Here is a 23,487-nt window from a genome sequence, read left to right as displayed (position 1 = left end):
TTGTTTGCCTGGTTGGATTGTCATCTGGTTTTCGAGCCTACCTTCTTTCCTGGATTGCTGCTGTAATCTCCCTGCTGTATTTGTTTGCCTGGTGGGATTGTCATCTAGTTTTCGACCCTGCCTTCTTTTCTGAACTGCTTCTGTTATCGTGTTGTGGATACCGGATTATGAACCATTGTGATTTCTTGTTTTCTATTCTGGATTAGCCCTGACTCTTTAGTTTCCATCCTTGTTCTGTCCAGGGATAGATCGTTGCGTACTGTGACATTCTGTGTCCACGTGGCAACTAACAACAGGTGGTCTTCTGGCCAATGGACTTCCAGTTACTTTGCAGGCGGAATTGTATCCTTTGGTGTGTCCGTGTTTACCTTCCATCATACAGGTCGGACAATGGCACTGGGGAAACTAGTCGTAAGTGGGTAATGTTGTGAGAACCGAGTGTCTGTATAATATACTTATTTTCCTTTTATTTATTTATTTTTATTTATTTACTTATATCGCGCGAGTAGCCCGCAGGCATCTGGATGCACATTTACACAGTGGACATGACAGATAAGAACAGGACAGCCCTAATCTGAGAGAAGTGGAGAAAGAAAGCAAACTCTGCTCAAATAAGAATGTTTTTAGGGACCGCCGAAAGGCAGAAGGGTTTTGCTCTTGTCTAATACTCAGCGGGAACGAGTTCCTGGAGTTTACCACCAGATAGGGATGGAACTTGCCAGTCCATTCTTGCATTTGAACCCTCCACATTTCACAAGAGCTAGGTCAGATGAGCGGAGGGTTCTGGCCGGGGAACAGGTGAATACTAGAGATTTAAGGTAGACAGGGGCCTGGCCGTAAAGGCACCTTTGGACTAGCATAGCCATCTTGATACGAATGTGTGCCCAGACCAGGAGCCAGTGCAGATTCTTCCTGTGTTTGGACATGCGCTCTCTCAGTATTCCCTTAATAGTGCACACTGTGTCATTCTGGATGACTTGACATTGATAAGGAATGACTTATTGGCTATGATCAACAGGGCATTACAATAGTCAAGACAGGATAGAATAGTAGCTCTCGCTATTGTAGCACAGTTGTTCTCAGAGAGAAAGGGGTGGATGTTGCGTAGAAGCCTGAGATGATAAGTCCAAGTCTTGGCCATTTCTCTTTCTTGAGTCTCAGCTCTTAGTGCAGGTTCTAAATAGACACCAAGTGTTTTGACATTGTTAAGATCAGGGATCTCATTGTTCTGAATTGTTAAACTTTGATAATCTGGATGCAGCTTAGATCTTCCAGACCTAGCAACTTCCCTGATGACTGGATCACAAAATCAAGAGCTCTGTTTTATTCCCGTTCAGGCAGAGCCAGTTGTCTGTCATCCATCTTTCGACCATGTGATATATATCTTCAATATTGGACCGGTCAGACTCATAGTTACCACTGAGCTCAATGACGAGTTGCTTGTCGTCGGCGTAGTTAGTAAAGAAGTGTACAGAGAGGTTTGATTTAGACATTTTTTATTTTTTATTATTGGCATCAATTGATTTAAAGCAAAACCTTAGATGCAAAACACAACACATGAAATTAAAATAACTTCGAAAAAGGTAAAATGAGGATTTGAAGGAGAGAAAAAAAAGTTTCTCTCAATTACAATTGCAATAAAAAGATTCAGAAAACAGAAGTAAAATAATTCAAAAGAAATTCAAAAGGGGCCAAGCCCTCTGGGAACAACGAGTGAGAGGCTGCCTTTTATGTCTTTTGTATCCGTTTGCTCCAGAAGTCCAAAAATCACCTTCACCAAATTCAGGAGCGCCAACGTCATAGACGCCCCCCCCACCTTAGAATTGGCCACCATTCTTCCAATGGTCTGGTAGCTGATTCTTCAAAGAATTTTCCTAGAAACCTGGCTTTCATTTCTGTCAATGGTTCACAAAACAAAACTAGGTGCTTCAAGGTTTCTACACCTTTCCCACAGATACAGCACGTAAGAATCCTGTCCGCCCGGGCCTTCTTTCTTCTTTCAACTATCTCCCTGGTAGGGAATAAGTTTAAGTGGAATCTCAAAAAATTCTGCCTTTCGACCTGGGATGGAAACCTCTCCAAGTAAGGTGGGACCGTTCCTCTCTTGAAATGTTCTTGAAATGTTCTTCCGGGCCTTGTGCTGCCATATTGTAAGACTTTAGATTGTCCTTCGTAAGGATCCAGTCCAAGTCCAACAACTTTATCTTGACTCCAATAGGATTGGCCAGTAGTGATTCTTCAGACTGTGCAATGATTTTTAATATGGAAAGGCACGTTCCTCGCCAGATGTTTAAAGTAGGTACCACTGATTTAGATATTGAAGAGGGTCGGAGACATGCAAGCACCCTGGGGGACACTGCAGTTTATGGATTCTAGTAGAGACGAAGATTCCGCCCAGTGAATGCTGGATTGGCGACGGGGACAGAAAGGATTCAACCCAGAGCATTTTATCATCACTGCAGTTGCTCAAGGTGTTAATCAGGCATTTGTGATCTAAGAGATCAAACAGATCGAGCAGAATGAGGAGGCCAGTCTTCCCTTTGTCAAGGATGCTTAGTATGTGGGTTTGCAAGTCAATAAGGGCAGTTTCAGTACTATGTACTAGTCTAAACCCTCATTGACGGCTATGAAGGACCATGTTTAATTCTGTAAAGAGTTGGAACTGAGAGGTAGCCACTTTATCTAGAACTTCAGACCAAAATTGGATTTAGTGATATGTCGTAGATTAGAGGACGTCTTCGGGTCTAGGCCTGTTTTTTTAATCAAGGGGATGACTAAAACTGCTTTGATGGCTACAAGTGCATGGTTATCTTAAAAAGAGGCATTAACTAGGCAGGCCAGGAATGGGGAAAACACTTTTTTATGCTCCAGAATAGGTTTAGGAGGAAGGAGGTTTCTGGGACAGGAAGCTGGGCGCAAAGCCTCAAGAGTTCTTTCCATGTCGGCAAGAGAAACAGAAGACAAGCTAAATTTGGGACAATCTGATATTATGGAAGGAGGGTCTGCCACATCTGTTCTTGCAGGAGCAGTGGCTAGGTCCCTTTTAATCTTATTGTGTCCTTTTGCCACTATACAAGCAAAGGCTGTTTGTAGATTGGTACAGTCTTGGTACAGTCTTGCGGTGACAGTGAGAAAGGAAGTGGTCGAGAATTGGACAGTGCCATGGTTTTTAAAATTTCAAACGGCTCTCTAGAATTATTTGCAACTTCCTTAATTTGCTTGTCCAAAAAGTTATTTTTTGTGGATATGATGGAACTTTAATGTTCCAGCCGGCTTTGTTAGCTTCTGAAGGGTTTTTCAGCCATTTTGATTCTAGGTTCCTTTCAGTCTTTTTTTAAAGCTGCAAGTTCCAGAGAAAGCCAGTTTTGGTAGCCTACATTCTCCCTCTCTGACTTAGTTTTGAAAGGAGCATTTCTGTCCAGTAGTCCTGTAAATAAGCTGCTATAGGTGGATACAAGTTCTCAGCCGTATCCATTTCCGATGTACTGGACATATTGGGCCTCATTACGACCCTGGCGGAGTGGGTTTACGCCAGCGTTATTCGCGGCGGACCCGTCCGTCCTACTACGAGTTTCCGTAGCGCCATGGAGCGTTTTCCGCCTGGTTTTTCCGGGCGGAGAAATCCATGGCGCTACGGGACCTTGTTGTTAATTACGCCACCGTATTTTACGGTGGCGTAATTAACTCCTTCCCCACTCCCATTATACCCTATGGGGCAAAAATGGGAATGGGGAAGGGTAAAATGGGGAATGGGGATTTACCGCCCCGCCAAGGTCGGCATGGGGCGGTAAATCCGCCAACCCCCATGGCGCTATCGGCAGCTTTCCGCCGGGCTCCATGGTGCATTTTGCACCGCGATTTCCGCCAGGGTCGTAATGAGGCCCATTGTCTGTTAAGCGCTCTTCAAAGTCAGCTGGCTTTAATTTTTTTAAATTGCGGTAGATGATTTTTTTGGGCAAGTTACTGATTTTAGGAAGGGCTTCTTGGAAAAGAACTTGAAACTCAATCGTGTAATAATCTGACCAGATGCAAGGGGAGGTGGAATCCATAGGCACTGTTAGATTCCGTGCAGCCACCCAGTCCAGAATGTTATTCTTGGCTGTGATAAATTCATTGTTATAGACATGGAAATCCAACTTTACAGCCTGAGAGCGAATCAGGCTGCCTTCCTGCCGCCTTTTCACCTGAGCCCCGGCCACTGTGCTCTTGGGAGGAAAGTCTCCCTTACAGTTGGAGACCCACTGCCTTGGACACTATTTCGTGTCTTCCACAGCATGTTCATTACACTTACGCAGCCTCAGTCCTGTGCACATGATATGTGAATGAAGGATAGCACAGGGGCAACGCTATGATCTTGGAAGCAAGACCACGCAGAGCAACAGCAGTTTGAATCCCAGATCTGCGCATAGAAACCAAGATCAGGTATGGTATAAGGCGTGTTATAAAAACCAAAGAGCAACTTATTGAGCAGAAATCTCACAGCTGTATGCATAATAAAAAACATATAACTTTATTATTTCATGGTTTGTTAATTCTTTTTTTTTTAAAAAGGGGAAACAGATCACTTCTAATTTTATAATATGTATCTAGTATTTTTCAATTCAATATTAAACAAAATGTAAAAATCGCCATATTTACATCAAAGTATAAAAACACAACTAGCACTGGAAACATACAGAAAATGGCAAATAAACCCAACACCTCACCAAGTGACACTGTGTCTCACTCATGCAAAATAAGTGCATCAATTAAAATACAAATTCTTGGGTGTTGTGCAGTACTCTTGAACATATCCTACTGCTTTATATGAACCCCAACATGTTTCTGTTCTTATGAATGAGAACATTCTTCAGGGTGACTTCTTTCACTGCAAGACATCCTTCAAGTTGTGAAAGGGAACTGGATGTTGATGTGCAAAATTGTGGCTTATTTGGAACATCATCTGCAATAAACATGCACAAATTCTGTTGTCAAATGGATTATCCTCATATGGCACTAAAAATGATTGACATTTATATTCCCACATCATCTGTATGTACATAATTAACTAACCGTGCTCATCGAAACAAGAGGACCCATGTCGTACTGCTTGAACAGAGCACTTCTGTGTACAATGTTGCCTGTGAAAGTCCCAAATAAGTGGACATAAGTATATCACTATTTTACTAGATGATCCCAAATACTTGAAAAAACAACCTCCTAATGGGTTGCTGTGGTTGACATGGCCTTGTTTGTGTGTTCCTCCCAATCACGGATGTTTTAATTATATATGTGTACATCAGCCATATGCTTATTTTATGTGGGCCCTCAGCGTTGATTGCTGCTATGGACCAACGATCACGTCATTTCATTTAGATCCCTGTTATACCGGCACAGGCTGAAAAATGAAAGGAACACTCGGTATAAGGAAACTCAATGTTATTCCGAGGTCCTATGGCTCAAAACCAGAGGCGTTGTTAGGGGGTTGCTAAGTGGGCTATTGCCCTGGGTCTTTTGGTTGTAGCCCCAGATAGAAGCTCAGGAACTACAGCCAAGATGCAAGCTAGCCCCCAGTGCCAACAGTCCCAATATTCGCCAAGCCCCAGATCTTTTCTGGACCTTGCAACACCCCTGCTCAAAACCACATATACAAGAGGCTCAAAGCTACTTTGTGAAGCACAGATAGAGAATACAGTGTCGTGTTAACCGTCCACAAAACGAGACACAAAACACAGATGCAGCAAAAGCTGTCCTGGTGCATTCCTAGAAGCTGGCCTGGGCATGCGTTCTAGTTCATTACCTGATCAAATTGGCAAACACAGAACCACACATGCGAATCAAGAGTCAACAATGTAGAGAAAAGCAGATCTTTGGATTAGCTTACAGCACAGGGGGACCCTGACAGCTCAAGCCTCATGTTTGAGATTAAATCCATCACCGCTTCCTGGAATGGTGAGCACTGTTTAGGAGCTTCCAGTGAAAGCAGCAATTTCATGCCTTTGCCTATAGAATGGCTCTCCATTCAGTCAAGAAATGGTCCTCCCAAACCAAATGGCCGTCAAAATATATACCAGTTCAACTCGTAGGGGCCAACTCAAGGCGGCTAATTTTGCCGCTTTTTCTCGTGGCATTTCTTTTGGCAGGGTGGGTGGTTTTGGGGTATATATTTATTTTAATTTCTAAGGGTGGTTGGGAAAGTAGTGAGGGTATAGGGGACGAAAAATGCAACAAAAAAATTGGAGTTTCCGGTTGAAAAACGCTTTGGGAATCAAGCTCTACTTTTCTTTCATCTTAGTGCCACTTTCACTTGCTCGGGTGCAAAGGTTTGGTGATGCTGCCCCTACCCTTTTTCTGCCTCCTCTTTTTAGAATCAGTGGACCCAGTCCTAACTCAACCCCGAGGGCATCAATTGGTGTGCATTTTTGACAGTGGATTGAATGGAGCCGACACCAGCTTCAAACACACTCATAATGTTCTATTGGGACCACATGCCCAGAGGAGGCGTGCCGACCCTGCTGCTTATGGCCCGTCGCCCAAGTTAAGGGCCGGAGCAGGCAGTGGTGCCGTTAACGACAGGGACGGTCAGGGCATATGCCCTTTAGCACCAGTGTAGTTTTCTATGTGGGTGCTAATGATTACATGTATTTATATCAAAAAACAAATTACTTTACTCAATGCGTAACCAGGCACCACGCCATTGTTTGTGTGTGTTCGTTTTCAATGTTGATGACCGTGACATCATCAACAATGACATGGATTCATTGCATGGCGCAATACCGGCCGTGCAGCAAGGTAAGTTTCTTTCTTTTTTTTTTATGACACTTAGCACACGAGTAGGAAACTACGCAGGTGCTAAGAGTGCGAGGGGGAGGAGAAGCGGGAAAGAGAAAGGAAGTGATTCTGGCCAGAAGCTACCAGGCTGCTCAGAACACGGGCTTGTGCCATACAATACAGCCCACGCTCTGAGCATCCTGATTGGCCAACACCCCCTTCCAGGGTGCTATTTCTGTGATTATTTGGACCATTCCTGATACCCCCTATGACCCTGGGGGAGTCCCTATATATAGCAAAATAACTCTGGCAAACCCTTTGCCAGAATCAGGATGATCCCATGTGGTATTAAAGGGTTTTACCCAGCAAACCCCTTTAATTTTCGAAATGTTCTGTTATTAATTGATGTGAATATTTATATACGGTCAACAAAAAGTCCATGCAAAGTCAAATATGCTATTGTATATTTTTAATAGTCAACACAACAGGCATGTGACATGCAATTCCAGTGCATTTCGGAGTGTACTCCTTCTTCAGGGAAATAAGGCATCTGCCTGAATAGGCTTTGCTTAACCTTCAAATAGAGCACAGTCTCTTCCATCTGTGCGTTTCTTTATGTTGCCCCAGATGTCGAAATACCGTTTCAATGGAACAAGCAGCAACCCCGAGTAGTCACCTTATTCTGTTTAGTGAAGCCAAAACAACTGATATCTCCATGTCTTGCCAAAGATTGGGCAGTCAAGGCTGGGTGGAGTGGGGGGGGGGCTAATGTCCAATCAAGCTCTTCTCTCTTAGCCTTCTGTAAAGCATTGGCCGGGTCTACGCCCTCCACGATTGGTTAAGTATGCCGGCTTGAGGGTGGGCCACAGTGCCACGGAAAGACATGCCAGCCTTCTGTCTATCTGGGCGGTCATTATAACTGTAGATGTTTATTAAAGTACTTGTGTGCCATATCCAGGTATTAGTGAGATGTAGTTTGTTCAGTGAACTTCAATCAAAAGCTTGTTGCTGGGGTGAGTCCCCATATCTGCTGTGGGAAGGGAGGACCAGGTTGGGCTAGTCGTGGAGTGCTAAGTACCAGGGGAGAATGGGGGAAAGGGAGGATGAGTGCTGTGGGAAGGGAGGACCAGGTTGGGCTAGTTCGGGAAGTGCTAAGTACCAGGGGAGAATGGGGGAAAGGGAGGATGAGTGCTGTGGGAAGGGAGGACCAGGTTAGGCTAGTCCGGGAAGTGCTAATTGCCAGGGGAGTAGGGGGAAAGGGAGGATGAGTGCTGTGGGAAAGGAGGACCAGGTTGGGCTAGTCCGGAAAGTGCTAAGTGCGTGGGGAAAAGGGGGAAAGGGAGGAAGAGTTCTGTGGGAAGGGAGGACCAGGTTGGGCTAGTCCAGGAAGTGCTAAGTGCCAGTGGAGAAGGGGGAAAGGGAGTACGAGTGCTGTGGGAAGGGAGGACCAAGTTGGGCCGGTCGTGGAAGTGCTAAGTACCAGGGGAGAATTGGGGAAAGGGAGGATGAGTGCTGTGGGAAGGGAGGACCAAGTTGGGCTGGTCGTGGAAGTGCTAAGTACCAGGGGAGAATTGGGGAAAGGGAGGATGAGTGCTGTGGGAAGGGAGGACCAAGTTGGGCTGGTCGTGGAAGTGCTAAGTGCCAGGGGAGAAGGGGGAAAGGGAGTACGAGTGCTGTGGGAAGGGAGGACCAAGTTGGGCTGGTCGTGGAAGTGCTAAGTACCAGGGGAGAATTGGGGAAAGGGAGGATGAGTGCTGTGGGAAGGGAGGACCAAGTTGGGCTGGTTGTGGAAGTGCTAAGTACCAGGGGAGAATTGGGGAAAGGGAGGATGAGTGCTGTGGGAAAGGAGGACCAGGTTGGGCTAGTCCAGAAAGTGCTAAGTGCGTGGGGAAAAGGGGGAAAGGGAGGAAGAGTTCTGTGGGAAGGGAGGACCAGGTTGGGCTAGTCCAGGAAGTGCTAAGTGCCAGAGGAGAAGGGGGAAAGGGAGTACGAGTGCTGTGGGAAGGGAGGACCAAGTTGGGCTGGTCGTGGAAGTGCTAAGTACCAGGGGAGAATTGGGGAAAGGGAGGATGAGTGCTGTGGGAAGGGAGGATCAGGTTGGGATAGTCCGCGAAAGCAAGCCTGAGGGCAAGTGCTGGAAAAATGATGCAGGGATTGGTGGGGGTTGTTCTGGCCCCCCTATGACTCTGAAGGGACCAGTCTCCAGTCGTAGCGGCAGAGGGGGAGTTAGCATAGTAGGTTACTGCCATTTAATTGAGGCATTAAACCCATATATGCCATCCTGGACCTTGGACTCCCATGCTCATTCTCTTGTGCCCCTTTCAGTGGAAGATGAGATGTTCATCATCACCGAGATTGAGGTATGACATGTACCTGCCAGTTTCCCACCAAGGCTGTCTCACAAGGGTGTTGTTTTGGGGCGAAGATCAGGGGACTTTGTCACCAAGGCTCAGCTGTGCCTGCCTCTGGCTGCCATTTATCTAATCAATTCCTCTTGGACGTTGCAGACCCTTTTAATCAACTGATATCAGCGATTTGCAAAAAGAAAACTCAGGGCAGGTAGAATTCTAGCCCTAGTAAAATTGAATTATCTAGTCACCTTCATTTGTGTCATTTATTTTCGACTTCCTAGTTGTCACAAGACTGGTGTGAGTGGCTAGTCCGGTCCCTGTTTTGTCTTGCACTCTGATACTTGTACCTTTAAAAGAAAACTACAAGTCATGGCATCCAATGAAAACACATGAATGTTTAAGCTGCCGACCCTGGGCAACAGGAACTATCTGCTCTTTTTAGAACTGTGCCCTGACTGTGGTAACTTGATTTTTTGCTTTTCAGCACTTCATACATGTGAGATGTTTTAAGTATGCGTGCCTGACAGGGTGACCAAGCAGTGACACTTGGGAGCCCTTTATCTATCTTGGGATTCCATTTAAACAAGCATTGGCATAGCCAATAGGTCTGTCATTGTAAATGTATGAGGTAAGATTGGGGTCTAAAGCCCTGCCAGAGCAAAACGTCTTAGGGATAGATTCATAAAACCTTTTTTGGTGCTAGCGTGTCGAATTAAGGAGCGGCCCAATTCTCACAGAACATCTGGATGAGCAGAGCTGAGATGTATCGTGCATTATTACACCCAACTGGGAAACCTAATTAAAGCAGGTGGTGCGGCATGTTTTAAGACACATCAAAGGCTCACACCGACGCTTGATTTGTTTTGCTTGTCTTTGCTCCTCTCTGCCAGTTTCGCTCCTACGCAGTGTTGTCTTCACTCAGTATCTTCTTCTGTCATTGGTTCTGCTATGGAAATAGAAAGGGGCCTCTTTGATTTCTATTCAAAATACCGAGTTCTCATTATGTATAAATAAGTATAACTCTGATTGAAGCTCCCTTTCTGCGCTGTATGTCAGCCATGCTGGATGTTTTTTTTTAACTCTCTGCATGTTAAAATCTCAGCTCAAGCTACTTTCCCACTTGGGGGGTGGGGAGGGACTACTTGGAGGACGTCCTTGGTCTTGGTAATTGCCTTAATGGCTAGCAGGAGGCGTTATACTGGCCGTTATAATCCTGGATTCCACATTACACGCCCTTGTTTCGTTCAGGCCTTTAATGATCCCTAAAGCCCACCCGACAGCCATTAGGGCATGCTAGAATGGCACAGAACACTTGAAATGTGGTCTGAAACACTTGTCGAGGTGGAGTGCCTACACACTGATAAACGCTGGTTGACAGAGTCCACGCAAATCAAGCCAGAAACCTAGGAAGGCCAAAGACGTTCAACTGTGTGACCTGGCAGAAGTGGGATACCAAGACTGTCCTGCGTGCAATGGCCACACTATTATTCACGAACAGTGTAGACTAAGAACATCGAGGTGAACACTGCCTCGCCCATGGCAATCTACCTGAAACAGAAGGGATGGCCAAAAACCACATGTGTGAATACTAGCAAGCGGGCCAAGTCACGTTAAGAAGTCACTTCAGTACTGCACAGGAAAAGGTAGACTAGAAAAGCAAACTACCACACTGTCATGTGTTTATCATGTTAAGACAGCCTTTTATTTACTTTGGCGCACGTATCTGCTTGGCAAGTGCCCCATTATAATGTGTAATTCACACCGTCAATTCTTTCTTCCTTTCACGAACCTTAGGACTGACTCTATCCCTTGCTCTCTCTGTCTGTTTCTATGTATTCAACTCCTCTTTCGATTGTTCTCTTTATTGCTCGATTTTTACATTCCCTCTCTCATTCCCTCTATGTCGCTCTACCTTTCGTTCTCTTCCTCTCTGTCGTATTCTCCCACCCCCTCTGTTTCTGTCACATCACTTGTCTCACGCACCATCTCCTCTTTCTCCCTCTGCCAGGAAGACGAAGTTGTACTGCAATGCAGCGCCACCATTTTGAAGGAACAGCTGAAGATGTGCATGGGAGCCGAGGGCTTCGGGAACCGACTCTGCTTCCTGGAGTCCACGTCCAACGCACAGGTAAAGGATCCAGACCTCAGGTACCAGGGAGGATATGGCACAACACCCAGCAAACATCCTCCGTGCCGCCTCCAGCATCCCGGTGTGGTATAATGCACCACAACGAGAAAACAGAAGCAGACATCTGTCAGTGGGGCAATCTGGTTTACTTCCCACCTCTGTTGTTTCACGGGAGCGGCACACCACAGACCTTTGCACCTCACAATTAGAAGCTGTACCCAAGAGATGGCAATCTCTTTACTCTTTACTGCATCAGGCAATGTCTGCAGTCTTGAAGGTGTCATCAGCTCAAGGATTGTATAGTGTGATTGTGCGACCTATCACATCGCTTCATGTGGAGCTGGCATGCTGTGTCCCAGAGCCCTTGGCCGCAGCATGGCAGGGGTGTGCTAATTTTGAAAATTGTAGTTGCTACTGGAGTTTACTGTGCTTTCGGTGTGCTAGCACATGTCCACTTTTAGGGGACCTTTAAGGTGTGTGGTTGACCTGGGTTGCCTTTGTGCCTTTTGTTGTATGGTCTGACTGTCTGCCATGTGTTGGTGCCAATAACTAGCTTCACCGCATGGTGGTCTCCTACTGAATTGCCTTAGTGGGGTCATTAATGATAATGTACATAGCATTAGGGAGGAGGGCAAATGCAGTTGGCCCCTTGACCCTGACTTCATTGTCATGAGACTTTGTTCAGCATTTGGCTTTGGCTGCCTCAAGTCAAGGTGCAAGTCTTGGTGTCAGCAGAGGGATGTGCCTTGTTGATACTCGACCTATGAACACACAAGGGAAACTGTGCAGCAGATGTGTGGGAATCCAGGATGCACATTAAGTCCTCTGCTTCTCCAATGCCATGAGGCTAGTCCAAATTAGTATTATGGTTCTGGAACTCAGGTGTCTGCACACGCAATGCACAACCTTTTATTGAAGGGGGGAATGGTAGGCTGTTATCCAATATCCGCAGAAGTGGTACACGACGGACCGTGACATCCTGTCCAGTGTTACGACGAGGGATTTGTGTGTCTGATCTACAAGACTTTTCTGCATATAGCAGAGAGGCAACAATGCCAGCGCCTATTATGCAGAATGATGAAGTCCTGGTACCCTTGTGGCACAGCTCAAAGGAGGGCCAGAGGATGTGGCATACTGTTGGTTATTGAGGTAATAAACGTGTGCCACAAATACTCTCTGTAGGCCTCAAGCACCGGATTGAGCCATTTATTGCACAGGTACTCCTGTAGCATCTACAAGAGTTTCAGATCTTTCGGTTGTGAGTGCTGCATTAAGGGGTGGGTGTCCTCTTCTGTGGCTCCAGACCCCTGAAGTACAAGCGTGATGGGACAGTTACTGACCTGTAGGGCTGCTGGTACAAGTCATACTGCAAATGACGCGTCCATTGGTCTTTTACTGGCAGCGTAAGATGATGCCCCATTGACTATTAAGGTAAGGAATTTGTGGACAGTGATAACTGTGAGCACTAAATCAGCGGCATACTTGTGGAAGTAGCATCCCTCCCAGAAAACTACTCATGCATCTCTTACTATTTGTGTGTATCTCACTCTTCACCTAAACCATAATTGTGTGTGCCGCAATACTGACTGCCAGAAAAAAAAAGAATTGAGTTAGAAACTTACATTTGTGTACACTAAAAGCAAGAAAGCTGCTGGCCCTCCTCGGCTTAGATTGTGTCATATCATGGATTCCTGGAAGGAAAAGGCCTGCAGTTTTTAGAAAAAATAGATTTAATCTGGGAATTTAAATTGGGTGCAGGCTGTAAGGATCTGAAAGCTGTCCTTTCGGAATATTTCAAAATTAAGATGAAGGAAATGGGTGACACAAATACGTTCACAACAATAAAGGTTATTAGTATAAAAGTTTCCCTTTTTTTTTTTTACAAAATACAACTCCTGTCAGTGGTTCAGGAAATAAAAGACCAAATGTGATATAATGTAATATTGAGAAGCAGAGCATTCTATTTGAAATATAGCTTGTCCGATCTGGTACAGTTTCATAGACAAGTTTAGAAAAGAAACACAAAATCTTCTTGGCAAAATCATTGTTATGCTTATTCTTTTTACAATTTGTATTGACAATGATGTCCTTAAAAAGATCAATCCAGTCTTCATAACAAAAACGAACATTTCCAAGATTTATGATTTTCAAAATGTTCAAACTTGGCGAAAAGTATATGCAAAGCCGGAGAATTGCATGCTGAACGTGTTTCAGCCATTGACCATCTTCAGGAGTAATTATTACTGCATTGCATTTATTGAACATAGGAGATGTCATTTGGAACAAAAATGACGCACATAGGAAGCAGTACAGCGGACAGAGGCAATCTCTGGGTAGGGTGCCTTTACAGCAGAAGGGAATCAATAATGGAACATAGACCAAATGATTAAGGAGTATAATATGTGACCTGGATTGGGGAAAGGGACTAGTGGCATACATAAATATTCAAGACAGTAAGGGGCTGGTGCAATAATAGGTGACAGACATACATGTTTACATGAGGTACACATCTGCGGGCGTTTGTGTGACATTTCCAGGAAGTGGAGATAGGCTGCGGTCCGTTTTAAGAGGTGCAGTGAGCAAATGGATGACTCTCCTCCCTTGGCCTATAACTGGACCTCAACTGTGGTCTTAAACAGCCCCAGACTGGGCTGGCATTATTGTCTGGGGAGGGCCTTGCATTGGAGGTGGGTGGGCAGAGAGATGGAGCAGCAGCAAGATAAGGCACATGGGGTCAGGAGACAGAACGGGTAGAGTAGAAAGTAGAGGGGAGGATTGCAGTGTCCAAGAAGGCAAGTACAGAGAGAAGTAGTGAGCCAGGAAGAAGGGGGGAAAGAAAATGGATGCATTTGTAGGCAAGTAGTAGCCATTTGAAGAGAGAGCGAGTTTGCCTGGAGAGCCCTCCAGCGTAGTATTGGTACACAGTGGTGGGGGTGACTTTGGTAGGTTGAGGTGGGTGTATGTTGCAAAGTTGACCATTTTGTTATGGAAGAGAAAGAATGAAAGGGAAACCCAAGGAGAAGGCTTGAAAAGTGGTCTACTTTGCTGAGGGCAAAAATACTGACTAGAGTTTTGCGCAAGTGGTGGGTGAGGTGGAGGCAGATTTTCCTTGTATTTAGATGGTTCCTCGTGGCAACAGGGACAGTTGCTGTGTTGAATTGCTGGAGTTTTATGTCACTTCCAATGAGGACCTCAATTTTGCGAGCCTGGAGTGAAGGCTGAGGAGAACCATGGGGAAGGAGATTGGAGATGATAGTGTGGGGTTAGCATAGAAAGCTGAAAGATAGATGATTTGTGTATTGGGAAAGTTGCATCAGGCAGCATAGAGCCTTCCAGCTGCCGGTGGCTGTGTAGCAGCCACTGATGCAGTCTGAGATAGAAGTTTGAATAATACAAAAATGCATTCTATGTCCTGCCTAATGCCAACTATGTCATCAGGATAACCGTGGTACAATGCACTGGTGATGCATTCTGAGACAGCGGGTGTGAAGGATGAAAAGGATAATAAAAAATTGGATGTCATTGGCAAAGAGGTGGTAGTGGAAACCAAAGGATACTCTGCAGTTGTCTAGGCAGGGGGCATAAAGAGTGAAGTGGAGTGGGCAAAAGACTGATCCTTAGGGGACTTGTACCGGAAGGTGCATGGGGTAGCAAGTGTTAAAGTTCCCTGAGATGGAGAAGTAGTGGTCAGAATAATAACAGACTATCCACTCTCTCTAGTGCTCTGTTCTTGAATTCAAAGTCGAAGGGGTTAGAAGGAGGGACAAATGAATGGTCCACTGTCTCAAAGTCTGTGAAGAGGTCAAGTATGATGAGGATGAAGGAGCGGTGCACGTGATGAGCAGTGGTTAAAAAGTTGGACACAGGGGTGGGAGCAGTCTCGAAGGAATGTTTGCTCTGGAAGATCACTACTTAAATTAACAGTGCACCCAGGCCAAAGACACAAACGGTAACATTAAGCTCTAAAAGTGAAAAATGTGTAAAACAGACAAAGCCATATTTTAAAGCAGTGCAAAAAGGAAGGAAAAAAGCTGATGTGTGTAGAAGAGAATAAATCACCAACAGCAATACAAGTGATTCCAAACCAAAAGAGAATAAAAGGAAAATATGAAAGGTCAGTAGACAATACAATGTAATCCCGAAGCAAGAGTACATGAAACTATGCTCACTAAATAGTAGTGGGCTGTGCATGTACATAGCTCATAATGCGCACACAAAAGGATACCGAAATATTACACAAAGACTATAAGAAATGATAACAACACACTGCAATAATATGTGAGGCATTCCATATGGCTAATCTTAATCTCTAAATCAGTGGTCTGTAAAGCAGTGTCAAAAATAAAGGGACTCACAATGCATATACAACGGTCGAGAGTGCCAAAAGAAAGTGGCCACAATCACAGAACCAGGAAACCACATGATCACATACGAGAGTAGAAATGGAAAACAGAGCAAGACAGACATATGAATGCAACGCCTTTGTAAACAAATAAAATACAGTCCAAGCTAAATTCCAATAAGTACACAAAGTAATTATATTCTCTATGAAATTAGGTGCAGAAAATGAAAAAGAAGCAAACTAAATTCTAAAATTTCAAAATAAAAATTATATAAGGCAAAATAGAAAAATAACTCAAACTCACGGAAGAAGAACATTGAATAAAATAAAACATTTAAATAATTAACGCAAACAGAAAAGGACCAAAGTAGAATTGGACTAAGTAACCCATTGAAAATAACTCATTAAGGTATTCAAGACAATGCAAGGAATTACAAAAGGAGTTGCAAATCATTCATAATACATTAGATAATATTTATTTGTCAGAAGCAAATTTAAAGGTAATCCTTTTGAGTTTCTCTGTAAAAAAGATTCAAGGATGGCACATTGATTGTCAGGCACAAAAGAATTTGAATGTTGTCCTTCAAGATATATACATGTTTTTTTTTCTGGAATCCAAGGAGAGTGTGCTTCAGAGAAATGTATTTTTAATTTCATCTTTTTAAAATGATGTAATAAATCCACTTTATTTTGGAAACACTGTGAATTAAATGTAGGAACATAGAAATATTTTAAAACCCAACATTTTGTTCCTCTCTGTGATTTACACTGGAGGATTTTATGTGAAACATGTACTAAATTCAAAGGAAGGAAACATGTTGAGCCGGCTTTGCGGAATGTTGTATTTTTACATCTCTATACATATCTAAGAGTGCCGAGGAACTGTCTGTGGATATCATCTGAGCCAGCTACACAGAATATTTTTCTTACATTACTGCATATATGCAAGTGTGATGAATAACTGATTGTGGATATCATCTTGGGCGTGATTAATGTTGGGCGAAAAAGTTTTGTGTTTGCATATTTGCACATTATATGTTTTTAAATGTGTATGTGTTTACATGTATTTGGGTATAAAAATGCATAGTTTTAATCTATATTTTTGTAACGCAACTGAGAACAGCGTACCTCCATTTTTTCAGGACTGATAGGTTTATGTGTTAAGAGAAGACACACTATGTGAGTAAAATTATAAGATATGTTACCTTCCTTGGAATTTAGTACATGTTTTGTATCCCAGGCAGTAGGGAGGGTTGTTGGTGTTTTGTAGGACTTTACCTGGGTTGTACTAATTGTATGAACCAGGCCTTTATGTAAAAGACATCATTTTAAAAGTTGCTTTGTCTCTCGTCAGGAGCCCGTGGAGCCATCGTCTGTTTCTGGCACACATTCCTTTCACCAGAGACATATTATGAATGTAAGCTGTACTATTTAGATCTACCCGGGGATTCTAGCACTGCCTTGTCAGTAGATCTGCAAGGAGGCGATGGCAGTAGTCCAATGTGGAACAAATCCAGATACTGCTGCTCTCCAACAAAGGGCATATGATGAGAACCTTCCTTAGCACAGGGGCCTCAGAGCCTGAAATTCCTCAACATTCCTTGCACATACCTCATCTTTTGGGCAAGCTGGTCCCTCTCAAACACAGCGGCGGGACTGCGTTGAGGTTTAAACTGTACATTCTATTTATTTCCCACATTCAGCTTGAGGGAGCGTTTTGCAACTCAGCTTTTAATTTTCTTGAGAGGTTGAGTAGCTTCTCAAATTGGCTACAGAGAAACACATACTTATATGTCTTCAACATATGTCTGACACATAATCCTGCATTACATCTGAGTGGTCAGAGGCTGATAGGAAAAGGTCACAAAGGGATTTCCTGTTTTCTGGCCTACAGAAAAGGAGGTGGAACCAAAGTCCCTTTGAAAATGTGAGGAAAAGTCATGTGTGGAAAATTGTGGTAATGTTGGCATCGCAAACTCTCTGTCTGCTTGTGTGAAGAAGGCTTTGTTTCAGTTGATGTTGGTCATTGTGGTGTGATATTTACTTTCACATTATCCAATGCTGGGAAAATAATGAATAACCTTCCAAGAAACACCATCTTAAATGTTGCATCTCCCTGTCAACATCCTCCATTAGCCCATAACTCCAAGAGTATACCAGCATCCTCCACGTTAAATTTCACACGAGACCCATGAACGTAAGACTCCCCGTGACAGTATGCTGATCTCTCACACTGAGATTTGTTGACTCCTCATCTGCACATTCTTGGCTTGTGCATCCGTAGCCTGTAGAGGAGCAGCTTGGCCTCCAGGGGTATGGGCAATTAAGGGATGGCTCATGGATATTTGATTAACAAGGCATGTCTTTCCGGATGATTCACTGATGGGGCGTGGCGTGCTGATGAGTAGTCATTGTGTATGGAACAGAGATCTCTTTGTACATGGATTATGAAAGAGTGAGCTATTGACGTGTGCTTCATGAGTGCATGGCTAGTGGATGCTTGCCTCGAGGGTTCATAGGCTGAGAATGTTGTGGTCTATGAACGTGTCCCTCGTTGACTTTAGTTGATAATAGACTGGGTGCTTGGCTCATAAATGTGTGGTTTATGGAGTTACTCATCAAAAACCTAGTGTTTGCGCCTGGTTAGTGGATACTTTCTTGCGTTTCTCGTGGCAGTGCTACTCAGGAATGCAAAATGTGTTATTGATGGATCTGAGGCTAGTGGAGATCTAGCGACTGAATATGGACATGGTTAATGAGAGGCTTATGGATGCTCGGCTCATGAAAATGTGGCTCATGAAGTTACTCGTCAAAGACCTGTAGTCTGCATAGCCAATGGAAACCTGGCCTGTGGAAGATGCGGTTCCTGGCAACGTACTTCTGAATTCTTTTGTTCAAGGGAAATGGCTTGTCAAAGAGTGAATGTGTGTCTTCGAGTCTTGCGAGTGTACGGCTGGTTGATATGTGACTCGTGTTGGCATTTGACAAAGTTAAGTGGCTATCGCGGTATTTCTCGGCATGGATGTGCACGGATCGTAGGTGACCTTATATGGGTAGCCATTGTAGGAAGAAATGTCTGAGTATCGTTATTTGGAGGGCTGCTATACCTGCTGAATACTAATATTGCTTCCCCAATGCTGAACCTTTTCAGAATGTCCCCCCGGATCTGGCGATCTGCTGCTTCATCCTGCAGCAGTCCCTGTCTGTGCGCGCCCTGCAGGAGATGCTGGCAAACACCGTGGAGATGGGCAGTGAGGTAAGACACCCCAGACTGTGATCCTCTTGTGATGGAGCCCTTCGGCCCACCTACTGTAATGGACATTAAGGAACAAATGCCATCAACAAAATGTGATGGTGCCAGACATAAACGCCCTATATGACACCTCGGGGAAGGCTGTGGAAGGATATTTAAACTAAGATTGTTGACTGGACCACCAAAGCATCCATACACCACATATGGAAGATGTAACTTTACTCTTGTACTTTGACCCCAGATCCTCTGTGTGATACTATATGACATATTGTAGTATTGACGATGTCACAGTAGATACGATCTCACAAAAGAAAGCAATCACATTCCACGTCATCTCACTGTTGCTATCATCACAGAGGGCACTAATGATACAGTTACGGATATCACTATCTCACTGCTGATGACATCACAGGACACACTATTAAACTAAATGAATGCATCAGCGAGTGCCAGATGGCCCCATGGAGCACACCATTTTAATATTCATGGTATCACAGAGCGCACCATCTTACTAATGGTGAGGTCACAGGAAGGGCTGTCGCACAGCTGATAACATGTCATCTCAGAACGTAATAATCTTTCTCCCTATTTCAGTACACAGTGCACAGTGTTCCATGCAAGAACATCCAGCAGCCACACACAAGAACATCTGGTAGCCACACACAAGAACACCTGGTAACCACACACAAGAACATCCAGTAGCCACACATAAGAACATCCGGTAGCCACACACAAGAACATCTGGTAGCCACACACAAGAACATCCGGTAGCCACACATAAGAACATCTGGTAACCACACACAAGAACATCCGGTAGGCACACATAAGAACAGCCGGTAGCCACACACAAGAACATCCGGTAGCCGCACATAAGAACGTCCAGCATCCACACACAAGAACATCCATTAGCCACACATAAGAACATCCAGCAGCCACACACAAGAACATCCGGTAGCCACACATAAGAACATCCAGCAGCCACACACAAGAACATCCGGTAGCACGTATCTGAATGTTTCATGATATCATCTGGAATGCTTTGTAGCTATGTGGTTCAACAAAGTGTGTACCTATTTCTTTCTGGGGAAGTTTGCTGCTGTTTTCATTATTGTCAAACCAATTCCTAAATGTGCAGCCGAAAGCATGCCAAATGATGCTTTCACAAAGTCGCCACGTGGATCTGAGGATTCAGCTAATCTCGTCTCTACCAAGCCTGCAGATACAGACAAGAGATGTGGAAGGTCATTATAGAAGCTCACTGGCCAAATATCGCTCAATGGACCGGGCGGATAAGAGTCCAGCCATACATTGAACTCATGAGGTAGAGAGCGGGACAGCGAAGAGATGAATTAAACTTAGTACAGGGTACACTGGCGGCAGGTATAAAGGTTGTCAAATATCTCACAGGGGTCCCTGGCCAGAGGGCTGATATAATCCAGGCCCAATATTGCACTAGCAAGTGTACCCAAAATCAATGATGACACTGGTCCAATATTACCCAGTGGGCCCTAGTAGCACAATAATGCGCCTGGGCCAGTGTAACGCAGGCGGATGGACATTCTATAAAATATAGTTCTACATAATTGCCTTGCATGGCCCCTGACCTCAGAGGCAGATACACTGCTGGTCCATGGTCAGATGTCAGCAACAGGGTGGGCTAAGTATCCTAGTGATGACCCGGAATGTAAGGCAATTAAGGGGATTGGTAAAATATCGCACAGGTGCCCTGGGGCCAAAGAACTGTGAAGAGATTGGTTCAGTCTCCTACAGGTGGCATGACATCACAGGACAATGATGTTAAGTGCTGGTGCTGCACCAAACACGTGGATCCCCCCTGCTTTTCTATTTAATCCAACACATACATGCAACCTGCCCTGGAGTGCAACGATCGACCACTGTCAGTTCTGCAACATGGCTGCCAGTGACTGAGTGTTGTCACTGTGGGTGGCTTTATGAGCTAATGGCCGAATAGTACAACTGACGGCACATACAATAAAATAGAAGATAAACGGGCAAGCAGCAGTCCCCTCCAAAGGAGTAGAGCAGAAATGCAGGGAAAAGTAATAGAAAAAATACTCTAGGTAACGCGAATGTCCATCAAAAGTAAAAGGGAAATACTGTGGGCAAGATGGGCTGTATGTGATTTCAGCGTGTAGATTTGGTTGCAGCCAAATCCATTGTTTTTCCCCTTTCTTTTGAACCATATGCAGACCGTATCCCCACCCCCCTTGTTCACCCCTCCTTATTTATTACCCTTACCCACCAGCCACATATATTGGTGACAAAATGCAGCCGGAAAATGTTATGGTTTTGGCTGCGACCAAATCTACAGCGATGAAACCTCCCATTACCCGTAAGTTGAAGGCCCCTTCAAAGAAATAATCCTACAGGAAACAGAACATTTGTGCAAGTGGGTGAATTGAAGGCCCATCCAGGTGTCATGCAGCACGCTTGCAGTAGGCATCTAAGATGGCAGAGAGGCTGGTCTGAGAAGCTATTTCCTGGTGATGTGGATGAGAGGTAACCCCACTAGTGGCACAGACACAGGGAACTCCGAAGTAAGGCCCATTGTGGGAAACTCCCCAGCAGTGATCTCTCTAGAGTTCTTGGACTGGCAGCAGCCTCTGCCTTTTTGCTGGGACTGTGCATTTAGGAGCAGGAAAAGCTCTGCTCCCAGGAATCCCTGGCAAACTCTTTCTCCGGGGGGCAGGGCACCTTCACCAGAGTGTGACCAGCCCGCTAATGCTACTCACCTTTCTGTATTATATGACTATGCACCGCCGCTTTCCTTGTTTCTCTGTTGTATTGGGGGTAGCAGTGGGGCTGCAGGGGCGTGGGAGGCTTCACTGAGCTATGTTTGGAGGCTTGCTCTTGCTGTGCTACGGTATGTCATGTGGGGCTTGGCATCATGTGCCCCATGCCACCTCCAAAGGTGGACTTATGTTGGCTAGAAATGTGGCTTTCTTTGGTAGTGTCCTGGTTTTTGTGTGCTGTAACATGTGTGTGCCAATGAGGGGCTAAAACAGGCTTCAGTGTCCACCAAGAGCTGACTGTGCAGTGGTGCTAGGCCTGGTCTTCCAGCAGACACAGTTCTTATCTCTGAAAAGAGTGGTAATAAAACATTAAATCAAACATCAGTGGCACTTTTGAGAATAGCAACTTTACAGCTAAAAGGAGCACTCAAATGCAGCCCTGTGAGGAGCCATTTTACAAGGAATCGTTGCCACCTGAAACAAATGATGGAGCCTAATCTGAATAGACTAATGACGGGAAGCCTGGCACTGCTCAGTTAGGACTGCATCTTGTCTGTGTTTACTTGCAGACATGATGCAGCCTCATATGAACAATGCCAGGGTTCGAGTCATCACTCTAGCCTCATTTCTGCTATCCTCTGTGTATGGCGGATAGCACAGGGGCAACGCGCTGGTCTTGGAAGCAATACCACGTAGAGCAACAGAGGTTCCAATCCCGGACCCGTGCTTAGAAACCCAACTCAGGTACGGTATTAGGCACGTTATTAAAAAAACAATTAAATAAATAAATAAAATGTCCCCACGGAGTGACAAAGATCCATTATTAAATGGTTCTCAGACCCCTGCCTTGAGGGCTCATTTCAGCAGCTCATTTACATACTAGCATCCAGTCTATTGCCATTCTCAATCGTGTCCCCAGTGCTTACTTCACATGGTGCATGATACCAGCCCTTCAAAAGATATCTACCGAAGAGTGAGATAAAAAGTCAGACCTAGAGTACGTGCAGAGCGTTCACTGTAGAGATTTGTAGTGGCAACGAATTATGACCGTCTGTGGTCTCACTCCAGATCCTCACAAACAGTGGACTACGGCATTAAAATAGCCCCGCCATCGCTCCAATTGACTCACTTGATCCCAGTGCGAACAGGGAGACCAGGATTCTGAGAATGAATGAGCTCCTGAGCTGGTGAGTGAGGTAGAGACGGGATGAGGCTCATCAGTGGAGATGCCTACATCAGTCTCTCCAAGTTCATAAGATGATGGCTTTGGGATTAACTGCACCGCTCTGTTAGAGCGGCAGTATTCCACCAAGGCGTTCACAAGAGACAGAAGCCAAGGACACTAGAGACCCCTTTGGCAGGAAGAGACGTGCCCAGATACAGCCCAAGGGCCTTCCATGTCATGAAGAGGCACAGAGACAGCGTAGAGGCCATCAGTGTCAGGAAAAGACAGGTGTAGACACAGATTAGAGACTGACACTGTTGGGATCAGACAGATGAAAAGACAGTCTAGACAGTGCCTAAGTCAAAGAGACGTGCCCAGATACCACCCATGCCAGGAAAGGGCAAAGAGATAGTGTGGGGAGAGCCTGTGTTAGGAAGAGACTCAGAGAAAGCTCAATGGCCGCCCCTACCATGAACAGACGATTGTAGAGACCGTCTAGAGATGGCCAATGTTGGGAGGAAACCGATAGAAAGGCAATCTAAAGGGAACATACCTCAAGAGGAGAGATGCAGAAGTAGACTCTGGTGCCTTCCCATGTCAGGAAGAGACACATGCACAACGTGGGGGCCACCCATATTAAGAAGAGACACGTGTCATGAAGAGGCGGGATCTGAGCCAGTCTGTAGTCTTGCCCATGTCCTAGGCTCGAGTTGAATCTGGAACAGTAATCTCCATTGGAAAAAGC

General features: G+C 44.9%; 1 protein-coding gene across 8 annotated transcripts in view; it reads left to right on the top strand.

Moving 5' to 3' along the window:
• RYR1 (ryanodine receptor 1) overlaps positions 1–23,487 on the top strand; it is a 946,449-nt gene that overhangs the window by 84,711 nt on the left and 838,251 nt on the right. For all 8 annotated transcript variants that reach the window (XM_069644325.1, XM_069644324.1, XM_069644319.1 and 5 more), the window contains exons 2-3: positions 11,110–11,229; positions 18,723–18,827. In XM_069644325.1, coding sequence (XP_069500426.1) covers positions 11,110–11,229; positions 18,723–18,827 — 225 coding nt within the window. The remainder of the gene's footprint in view (positions 1–11,109; positions 11,230–18,722; positions 18,828–23,487) is intronic.

This window comes from Ambystoma mexicanum, chromosome 2p (assembly GCF_040938575.1).
Source record: "Ambystoma mexicanum isolate Mex_15411 chromosome 2p, UKY_AmexF1_1, whole genome shotgun sequence".
In the NCBI taxonomy this organism is placed as follows: domain Eukaryota; kingdom Metazoa; phylum Chordata; class Amphibia; order Caudata; family Ambystomatidae; genus Ambystoma; species Ambystoma mexicanum.
The sequence above is the reverse complement of the archived record's forward strand: the minus strand, read 5'-3'. Positions and strand labels throughout refer to the sequence as shown.